Genomic DNA, 10,767 nt, shown 5'->3' on the forward strand with positions numbered 1-10,767 from the left:
TGAAACAGTTGTAGTTGTCTCAGCCCAGCCCAATTCCATATTTGTAAATCGGTTGTTTTGTTCCGGATCAATAATGCAATAATTCCAAAGCAATGGAAACTGTAGTTTAATGTTTCTAAATGTAAAGGCCGCAGGGAAAGCGAGTAGAATGTTTGGCTGCCTAGCTAGAGGTATAACAAGCAGGAAGAAGGAGATTGTGATCCCGCTGTATAGACCGCTGATGAGACCCCCATTGTAATATACTATGTTCATTTCGGGAGACCTCACCTATAAAAAGAGATGGATCAAATTGAACGGGTCCAAAGACGGGCTACAAGAATGGTGGAAGGTCTTAAGCATAAAACGTATCAGGAAACACTTCATGAACTCCATCTGGATAATCTGGGGGACAGAAGGGAAAAGGGGGAACATAATCGAAACATTTAAATATGTTAAAGGGTTAAAGAAGGTTCAGGAGGGAAGTGTTTTTAATAGGAAAGTGAACCCAAGAATAAGGGGGCACAATCTGAGGTCAGTTGGGGGGAAGATTAGAAGCAACGTGAGAAAATATGATTTGACTGAAAGAGTAGTAGATGCTTGGAACAAACTTCCAGCAGACGTGGTTGATAAATCCACAGGAACTGAATTTAAACATGCCTGGGATAAACATTATTATTATTATTATTATTATTATTATTATTATTATTATTATTTTATTTATTAGATTTGTATGCCGCCCCTCTCCGAAGATCCATCCTAAGATAAAATATAGAAAATAGCATAAGGGCAGACTAGATAGGCCAGGAGATCTTTTTCTGCCATCAATCTTCTATGTTTCTATAATTAAGATTCAACAAAGTTGAGAAGACAAAGAGAATTTTTTTAAAAAATTAAGCGTGTGTTTTTGCTCCTGCTGCTAATGACACAAACCTTTTCCTCCCTACAGTAAGCATTCTTTTAGTGTTTTAACAACTCTACTCCACATTTCCAATATCCATGTGGTAAACAAAAAGTCTCAGCTCCTGCACAATCTCACACTTGGCTACAAGGTCCACGACAACTATTTGAGCCTTTTGTACACTTCAGAAGCCTTGGTGGACATGCTTTCTACTGGACAAGCCAATGTCCCCAACTATAGCTGTGGAAAGAAAGAGTACCTCCTAGCTCTTCTGAGTGCAGCTAATAGGGACGTCTCCATCCCGATGTCAGCAGTAGCAACACCTTACAAAGTTCCACAGGTTTGTGTGTTGTGTGTGTATGTATGTGCGCGTTTTTCTCTCTCTGGAAAAAAAATGAGTGGTGGATGGTGGTACTCATGGGATTCAAGAGCTGATTTTTCACTAGGTTAACAAACAGCCCAACAGCTTATTATGTTCCCCATTTGAATTCATCATACAAATCCCAAGGAAAAATAAATTTCTTGGAGGGGACTTGCTATTGGCTAATCAATTCTTTTAAAAAAATACCCCTAGTTGTGAGACCCATTAATGGCAACGTTCAATTTCATGTGGAAATAATACAACTGCCATATGCACTTGGGTTCAAGTTGGCAATTGCGGTAGTCCTGGATTTACGATCATAGTCGAGTCCAAAATTTCTTTGGCTGAGTGAGACATTGTTTTTTTTACAACCTTTGAGAAGAAAAGGAGAATGCAGAAAAGAATGCAAAAGAAGAGAAAAGAAGGCAGAAGAGAAAAGAATTCAGAAGAGCAGAGAAGGCAGAAGAGAATAATATAGAGGAAGAGGAAGAGGATGAGAAAGAGGAGGACGAAGAACAGGAATGGGAAGGGAATGGAAGAGAAGGTAGACTAGAGTAGAGTAGGGCAGGGTAGGGTACAATAGCGTTGGAAGAGACCTTGGAAATCTTCTAGTCCAACAATCTGCTCAAGCATAAAACCCTATATTATTTCAGACAAATGGTTGTCCAATCTCTTCTTTAAAACCTCCTGTTCCGTCCCAGTGATGAGCCCCCAGAAATCAAATGCACACCACCAATTAACTAATAAAAGATTTTACTATGTACAAGACTTTAAAGTATTTTCGGGAGGGAAAGTAAAGTCTATCAACAACTTCACCATACTGATTACAAAGTCTTATCATCTGGCTAGCATCCCAGAAAGAAATAATAATAATAATAATAACAATAATAATAACAACAACAACAACAACAACAACAACAACAACAACAGAGTTGGAAGGTACCTTGGAGGTCTTCTAGTCCAACCCCTGCTTAGTCAGGAATACCTACACTACTTCATAAACATGAAAATAATTACCAAGTTGAAACAAGATTCAGAAGCGGAGACATTCAGAAGTTGTCTGGAAGCCCGGAGCTCCTCAGAAATTTAATTTAATTTAATTTAATTTAAAATTTAATTTAATTTAAAAATTTAATTAATTTAATTTAATTTAATTTAATTTAATTATTTGTCATTCTTGAAAGCTAAGAATGTGTTTCTTTAAACCCCAAGCTGAAAAACAAGAGCTACAAACTAGATGCTACATTGTTCTCTGTACCGAAGCATGGCATGATTCACTCTTAAATACCCTGAAGGCGTGGCACAGTAGTCAACAGTTCTACTCATGAGTAAACCTCCTCCCAAGGAACCATTCATGCCTCTTAGAGGCCCTGTACACACTAGCATCCAGAAGAGGCTCTTCCTCTTCTCTTGAGTCACTCATCTCAGGAGGTACAGAAAGCCCTAGTTGTTCTTCAGCCTCTGACACCATATCCTCTTTGCTGTTATCTTCGGGTGTCAGGAACAGGATGCCTATACCACGCCTCCACTGTCTCTGTGTCCTCTGGGTCCATGACTAATTGCGCAGGATGCGAGCAGGCCACAACACATGGCTACTCAGCAGCCCAGTCTAATAAGTTCTTCAGAATGAACTTTGATTTGTTCATATCTAATCTGATTTGACACCATTATAACTGTTGTAGTTGGATCACAGCCAGCTCCTCTGATAACAGATTTTGAGCCAGAGGAGCCGGGTCCATCCAAGCATGAGGGAGAAGGACATATGGAAGCTGAAGGTGCTGGAGAGTTAGAGGTGGATGCCCCTGTAATGCCCATGGAACCCCCAGCCAGGGTCTCGTCTGGGTCAGATGAGGAGGGGGTGATTAATGATCCAATCCTGAATGTGTGTGTGTGAAGGATTAGGGAGAGACAGGAGCAGTTGCACAGACGCAGGAGGAGGTCTCAATCACAGCTGAGAGTAATAGGGAATTCTGCAGCCTGCATAAAAGGGGAGGTTTTGTGGGAGTGTTCTTTGCAGGAGTTATCATTCGTGGTTTAAAAGAAAAAGAAAAACAGATCCAGAGTTTTCTCCAAACCAACATCCCTGCTCTCCTGGAGAAACCCAGCCTTTGGACTGTAGCTATTGCAAAAATAGTGAGTACCCTTGCTTCAGCCAAGTTCGGAGATATTATTTAGGAACCTTGGGGGGGGGGGGTTTCGGACATTTGTTATCGGCCTTGAAGATAACTCAGACTCTTTGGCAGTAAACAGACGTCCTTTTGCCGTAATTGCAGTTCTCAGCCAATTTGTTAATGAAATATATTTTTTTCGTGTTTCTGAAACTCGTCTGTGTGTTTTACTTTGACCTTAATTACTGCTCAGCTCTCATACCAGGCAGAACAATAATACAGCATTCTTAACTGCTTTTTTAGATCAATGATAAAATTGCTTCGGAGGCTCTGAGTGATAAAACTCAGTTCCCTTTTTTCCACCCAATGTTCCCCAAAGACGGGTTCCAGTACCCAGCAATTGTCCAACTGCTGCTCCGTTTCAGATGGACCTTGATCGGCCTCTTTGCTTCAGACACGGAAAATGGAGAGCATTTCATGAGGACTTTCACACCTATGCTTGTCAGGAATGGAATTTGCGTGGTTGTATCCCAACAATTCACGGAGACTGGAAACATAGCCCCCCTCAGGGAGGCTCTCTCCAAGTGGAGACAAGTCAATGTCTTTGTGCACTTCCTGGAATACGATTCCATTTGGGACCGATTTCTTCCTTTCCATTTAGCATTCCTGCGTTTGCCAGGACCCATCAGGGGGAAAGTCTGGATCCTCACAAATTTTGTGTTGTACAACATGAGAAAGAGCAGGCTTTTCAAGTACATCCACAGCATTTGGAAATTTGCATTTTGCGGGAAAGGAACGCCGGCGGACGATGCCTTCAAACCTTATTTCTTTGTGGAAAAGCAGTTTCAAAAACACTATTTTCAGTGTAACCTTTCAAAGTTCGGCATATCTGTCAGGGGTCGGAGAAGGTGCACCCAGATAGCCCCGCTAGACATCCAAAAGAAAACAAACAGGATCCAGCTGACAAATAACCACGAGATATACAGTGTCTTTGAGGCTCTGGCCCATGCCATGAATGATGCGTATTCCTCCCGATTGAAGAGGAGAAGGAAGGAGGATGAAGGGAGGCTGGGGACTCCAATATTGCAGCACTGGCAGGTATGGGGAGGAGGGGTCCTGATATGGATCCGTTAATCAAATCCAAATAATAAATAAATAATAAATAATAAAATAAATAATCATGGTTCCTTTGGAGAAGGGATCCAAAAGCGATCCTTATGCTACAGGAAGCCAAGAAATGTAGCCAAGCTATTCATTCAGGGGATAAGAAGAGACTAGACAGTCCCTTATCTGAATGAGGATAGGTTCTCCTGCTTGAGTAGGGGGGCTGGACTAACTAGAAGACCTCCAGGGTCCCTTCCAGACAGTGAAGGGCTGCAAAAAAGTTTACTACCACACTGTGGCCATGGCTTATTTGGGGGGGGTAGCTTGCTGGCCATGTGACCAGGTGGGAGTGTTTGATGATCATGTGACCAGGGGTGGCTTAAGGGTCATGTGACTGGCTTAAAGGTGGCCAACTTGAGGTCACTCACGTCAAGGGTTTGGGTTTGGGTTAGGGTGTCTGGCCTCTCTCTCTTCAAAGAGATATAATTTCCCTATTTATTTACTATTACTGAACTTCCAAAATATACTCTTTAATTCTATGTATATATGCCATATGTGTACATACATATTACACACGGGCACACAAAAATATACATTATCTACTATATAAACTGTATGTGTATGTACACACACACACACACATACTGTGTATACACACACACACACACACTATGAGTGTGTGTGTGTGTGTTTTGCAGCAATCAGGTATGATTTTGAGATAATACATAAATATTTTATTTATTTTCAAATAACTCAAGATGGCAAATGTATCCAACCGAGCTTCCCCCTTTCAATCAATTTTTATTACAATCACAGACCAATGTTATCACTTGCAAGGACTTTAAAAATAATCTCTCCCATATAAGGTTATCGATAATGGACCAATCCTATCTATTTTATTTTCTCAATATAGGGAGTATCTTATCAGTATAGGAGTAATGATTTTTTTAAAAAAAATAATAATCTTTTGCATTCACTTGTGAAGTTTGTGGCAACGCCTGTTGTCTCCTAAAGATTAAGCGCATGTGAAAATTAGAGAACCATAGAAGAAAGACACAAATGTGAGAGAAATAACCAAGTTTTGTACTTTTCAAATTCCTGGATGTTCCAATACTAGTTTCATCCTTCTCTGGAGAAGAACCCATTTCTCAATATTTCTGACAGAGAACTGTATTTCGACCAAAATGGAGAGTTAGCAGCAGATCTGGCCATCATAAGCTTTTTGGTTATTGCTAAGAGGAAGCTCCAGAAAGGGATTGTGGGAACCTTTGAACGACGGAGTCTCATCATCTACCAAGACCTCCTTTCACAGCTAAAGTTGCTCAACAAGGTAGGATAACATTTAGGGTCTTTTCTCTGTTTTCCAAAATTCCTGGGCCCATTTCCAAAGGGCTCAATAGCATTAGCAATAGCATTTAGACATACTGTATTTTTCAGAGTATAAGATGCACCTTAGTTTTGGGGGAGGTAAATAAGGAAAAGAATATGCTTACTACGTATTTCCTCTGGCTAGCGTCCTTAGTCTGGTCAGCTTCAGCACATTATTTTATCCCCTGGTTAGGGCTTTTAAAAAACTTTATTTGGAGAGAGTAACAATGAAAGAGCTTGCAAGCCAGTAAGAGCTGGAAACATCATTAGCACCTAAAAAGAAACAATCGGAGCAAGTAGAGTAATGGGGAAAAAAGCTGCAAAGAGTTGAGGCTTGGAAAACATTCTTCGCAGGGAGAAACAATGAAAGAGCTTGTAAGCCGGTAAGAGCTGGGAATATTGTTAGCACCTGGTTAGGGCTGGAAACAAATATTCGGAGCAAGTAGTGAATGAAAAAAAAACCCCTACAAAGACAGAGTTTGGAAAACATTCCTTGCAGAGAGTAACAATGAAAGAGCTTGCATGCCAGTAAAAGCTGGGAACATTGTTAGCACCTATTTAGGGCTTGAAAGAAACTTATTCAGAGCAAGTTAGAGCAATGAAAAAAAACTGCAAAGACTTAGGGCTTGGAAAACATTCTTCGCAGGGAGAAACAATGAAAGAGCCTGCAAGGTAAGAGATTGTTAGCAGCTAGTTACGGCTTGGGGGGAGGGGGAAGCTACATTCAGTGTATAAGACGCACCCAAATTATCAGCCACTGTTAGGGAGGAAAACGATGCGTCTTATACTCTGAAAAATATGGTAAATGAAAAGTCTGTCCGTAGCTATATCTTCTATATCTGTTTCAAAGGAGTCAGAAATTTCATATTTAGCCAAGTGAAGACCACAGAGGCTACTTTGCCAATGTTCAATGTCAACCTCCATTTTCCATGGATGGTGACTCCTAATTCATTTTCTTTGGCATTCCTGGTTGTTTTTTTCCCTTCTTAGTCCCTGCCTCAGTCCAAATGTGTGGAAAGCTGTTATCCTGGATTTGTCAAGAGTGCTCGAGAAGGAGAGCCAGTTTGCTGCTACGACTGTGTTCCTTGTCCGGAGGGGACCATCTCCACTCAGGAAGGTGGGTGACCCTGAAGGAAATGGAAAGACAGATTCAAGCTAACCTATTTGACTGTTTCTTTTTGACCTGCACAATTTCTTATTGAAAGGGAATTAAAGGATAAAGACTTTGAAGGAGAGGCTGGAAAGAGATGGGAGGAGGTTATGAAAAGTTTTAATAATAGCAGAGAAAATATTTCTGTCCTGCAAAGTTTTTTCATCCTAGAAACATCAGAGTTCTTTGCAACTTGATGAATTATCTTAGGTCCACCTGATGAAAGGATTATTACAATGGGTTCTGCATTGGTCTCCTCTTGAGGATTGCTGAAAAGGTGTCCCTGGCCATAATGAGGTGGTGTGGATTGTAATGGCTATACACCATGGCATCCATATTACCTTTTCTTCCAGATTATTTGCAGGACAATATGTCAGAGGAAGAGGAGGAGGTGGAGGAGTCAAGGTCAACATCTAGACAACCTGGGAGATCCAAGAGGGAATGGAGCTGTCAGAGAGAGAGAGAGGTGGAACCTGAGCCATCCATCAATCCTTAGATGGAGAGTCAGCAGCCTGTTGGTGGCTGATAAGGAGGAACAGCTGGGTCCTGTGTTTGATGCATGCATGTGCAGAGGAGAGGAGAGTAGTGGAAATCTACGGGCTGGTCCACCACTGCTAGCGAAGCCCCATTCTAGCTCTGGGGATAAAAGGAAGGGGGCAGAGATGAGTAGGTGTGGCAAATCACAATTCATCTCCCGGGTGAACGGACTTGTTAACCTGCGGTCAGAGATAAGCTTTTTGCTAGGGCTGCCGGCATTCCTAATAAAGAAATCTTTGAGTTCACTTCAGAGAGTTTGTCATGTTTAGGGAGCTGGATCAGAACACTGGATCTGAAATGTTCCGGTTGTTCCCGACCATTTCCACATAGTTGTGCAGAATGGCAGCCATGAAAATGTCACCAAATAGGTATCCTGCCCGAATCCAGCATATTAAACAGTGTCATGGGGCAGGACTTGCGATGTTTGCCTAGAAAGGTGATCTGATTCACGATTTATTTCTAATAATGTAAGTTCCAATGAAGATTACAGAAGAAATAACTCCTGAGCCTCCAGTTTCCTAGCTACATCATCATTATTTAACAATCCCGTAATCCCTTACGGGATGGAGTCTGGGAACTGAATGTTTACTGGCCAAATGCCCTTCCCTGTCGCCAATGCGGAGTTTTGTTCGGCAGATAATATTCTCATTGTGCCCAGAGAGAGAAATATCTGCCTCTACCTAGGATAGAACTCACAACCTCCTGATTGTGAGGTAAGAGCTCACCTCTAGGCCACTGGACCATTCCTTCTTAGCCACATATTTTTATATATTTAAGAGGCGGAATGTTCAAAAAATAATATTGTTTGTTTTTTTCAGATACCGAAAAATGCACTAAGTGCCCCAATGAGAAATATCCAAATGAGGACAGAGTCAAATGTATCCCCAAAGTTACAACTTTCCTGTCCTATGAAGAACTTCTGGGCATTATCCTGGTCTCTTTTGCCCTACTCTTTTTCTTAATCACAGGCTTTGTTTTAATCCTCTTCATTAAATACCGAGAAACTGCCCTTGTCAAAGCCAACAACCGGGACCTCTCCTACATCCTCCTTGTCTCCCTCCTGCTTTGCTTCTTGTCTTCTTCTCTCTTCATTGGCCAACCAAGGAAAGCCACCTGCATTCTCCGACAAATGGCTTTCAGCCTCATCTTCTCCATTGCCATTTCTTCTCTCTTGGCCAAAACCATCACGGTGGTACTGGCTTTCCTGGCCACAAAACCAGGAAACCGAGCAAAAAGATGGTTGGGAAAGAGCTTGGCCAACTCCGTCATCTTTTCTTGTTCTGCTGTCCAAATTGTCATCTGTTCCACCTGGCTGGGAGCTTCTCCCCCATTCCCTGACTCTGATCTCCACTCCCAGCCTGGAGAGATCATCCTGCAATGCAACGAAGGGGTTGTTGTCATGTTCTACATCACCCTCAGCTACATGGGCTTCCTGGCTGCCGTCTGCTTCACGGTGGCTTTCCTGGCCAGGAATCTGCCTGGGGCCTTCAACGAAGCCAAGCTGATCACCTTCAGCATGCTGGTCTTCTGCAGTGTCTGGGTGACTTTTGTGCCCACCTACCTGAGCACCAAAGGGAAATACATGGTGGCTGTGCAGGTCTTTTCCATCCAGGCCTCCAGTGCTGGGCTGCTGGGCTGCATCTTCATCCCCAAGTGCTACATTATCCTTCTGAGACCACACCTGAACACAAAGGAGTATCTTACAGCCAGAAGAAACATGGATACATGAGACAGAGGAATTCGGACTCTTAACATGTTCCAACAGTTCAGATTTAGAAAAAGGTCTAAGTGGTTTTCTTGGCATGAGCCAGCAAACTATTTTTCTTAAAATAAATAAAGAGTATGTGGAAAATTGCAAATTTCTCAGTAGATTTTATTCCAACTGCAACTGAAAAGTTTCATTTTATGCAGTCAATGCTGATTTCTAGAGAAGAGAGACAGTAGATAGGAGGGGAAGTCACTTTAGATTTGCTACATATGAATGCTCAGGCATTGATTAAATGTGCTTATTCATGTACGATTTTTATTTTTGTCCTAATTCTTGGAATGTAGAAATACTGAATCAGCCTCTGTTGGGAGGTTAGAGTCAGGGTTATATATTAACTTTCAAAATGAAGTAAATATTAGCTATAACTCAGCAGGCAGCTACTTCAGATCTATGACATGCTCGGGCATTAACTATCCCTCTGGAATTTTCTCTTTAATCACGATAGCAACAAATGTCAGATTTTTTTTCTTCAGCTGTGAATCTCCTCCAGGGTTAATTTCAAAGATTGAGATCCCAAAACTCTCAATTATGTTATCTATATCTGTGTCATCTATCTCTATCTCTATCATCTCTACCTCTATCTCTATATATTGTTATCTATATCTATCTATATTTGTTGCTATCTCTATATCTGTCTCTATATCTATCTATCATTTACCTCCCTACCTATGCTACCTACCAACCTACTGTTGTGGTTGGCTCTGGGCCACCTCCTGGAACAGGGAATTTGGATGTTGGTTTAGGGGAATCCTCAGGGTCACAGAGATTTGTATTATTGCCAGCAGCTTCTGATAGTGAAGATTCATTGCCAGGTTCAGATGGTGGGGAAGCAGAATCAGACGGAGAGATGGGTGAAGCCAGCCCTTTAGTTAATGACCCCATTAGTGAGTCATCAGACTCGGAGGAGGATCAGTGGATAGATGCCCGAATGCACAGGCTCATAGCTAGAAGGGACCAACTGCGCAGGTATCGTCGGAGCTAAGGGAGAATACCTGTTGCTGAGGCAATTAAGTTAATGGGGTTGATGACAAATTACGAGCGTTGGGGAGTGCGCATTTATTTGTTTGGAGAAGGATTATTGCCAAGGTTTGGACTATTCCAGGATTTCTGTTGACTCTTTGGACAATTCATAGTTAACTCTTGTGGACCCAAAGAAGGGGGAGTTGTGAGGAATCACAGCTGCCTTAATTGTTCTCTTTTGTTCCTGCTTTTGACCACATTCCAGGATTGTTATCTGGGTTAGAGAAATTAGACTCTGCTTAAACATGTGTGCTTTTAACATTGTTTTAGATAAACTACTTTTATTTCTTCTGGACGGCATGTGTGTGTTTGACTTTGCATTCCTCTCTCACTGGAGGCTATTAACGAGAAGCCCAGCATAACACACAGTATCTATCTGTCTGTCTGTCTGTCTGTCTGTCTGTCTGTCTGTCTGTCTGTCTGTCTGTCTATCTATCTATCTATCTATCTATCTATCTATCTATCATCTACCTA

General features: G+C 41.7%; 1 protein-coding gene across 1 annotated transcript; it reads left to right on the forward strand.

The window, feature by feature from the left end:
• The first annotated feature begins 1,079 nt into the window (after nt 1–1,079).
• LOC139171432 (vomeronasal type-2 receptor 26-like) lies at nt 1,080–9,234 on the forward strand. The gene is made up of 6 exons (XM_070759661.1): nt 1,080–1,217; nt 3,650–4,444; nt 5,568–5,780; nt 6,809–6,827; nt 8,324–8,744; nt 9,039–9,234. Exons 1-6 carry the CDS (start codon nt 1,080–1,082, stop codon nt 9,232–9,234), a joined length of 1,782 nt encoding a protein of 593 aa, XP_070615762.1.
• Nucleotides 9,235–10,767: the final 1,533 nt, after the last annotated feature.

This window comes from Erythrolamprus reginae, chromosome 8, assembly GCF_031021105.1.
Source record: "Erythrolamprus reginae isolate rEryReg1 chromosome 8, rEryReg1.hap1, whole genome shotgun sequence".
NCBI classification, from domain to species: domain Eukaryota; kingdom Metazoa; phylum Chordata; class Lepidosauria; order Squamata; family Dipsadidae; genus Erythrolamprus; species Erythrolamprus reginae.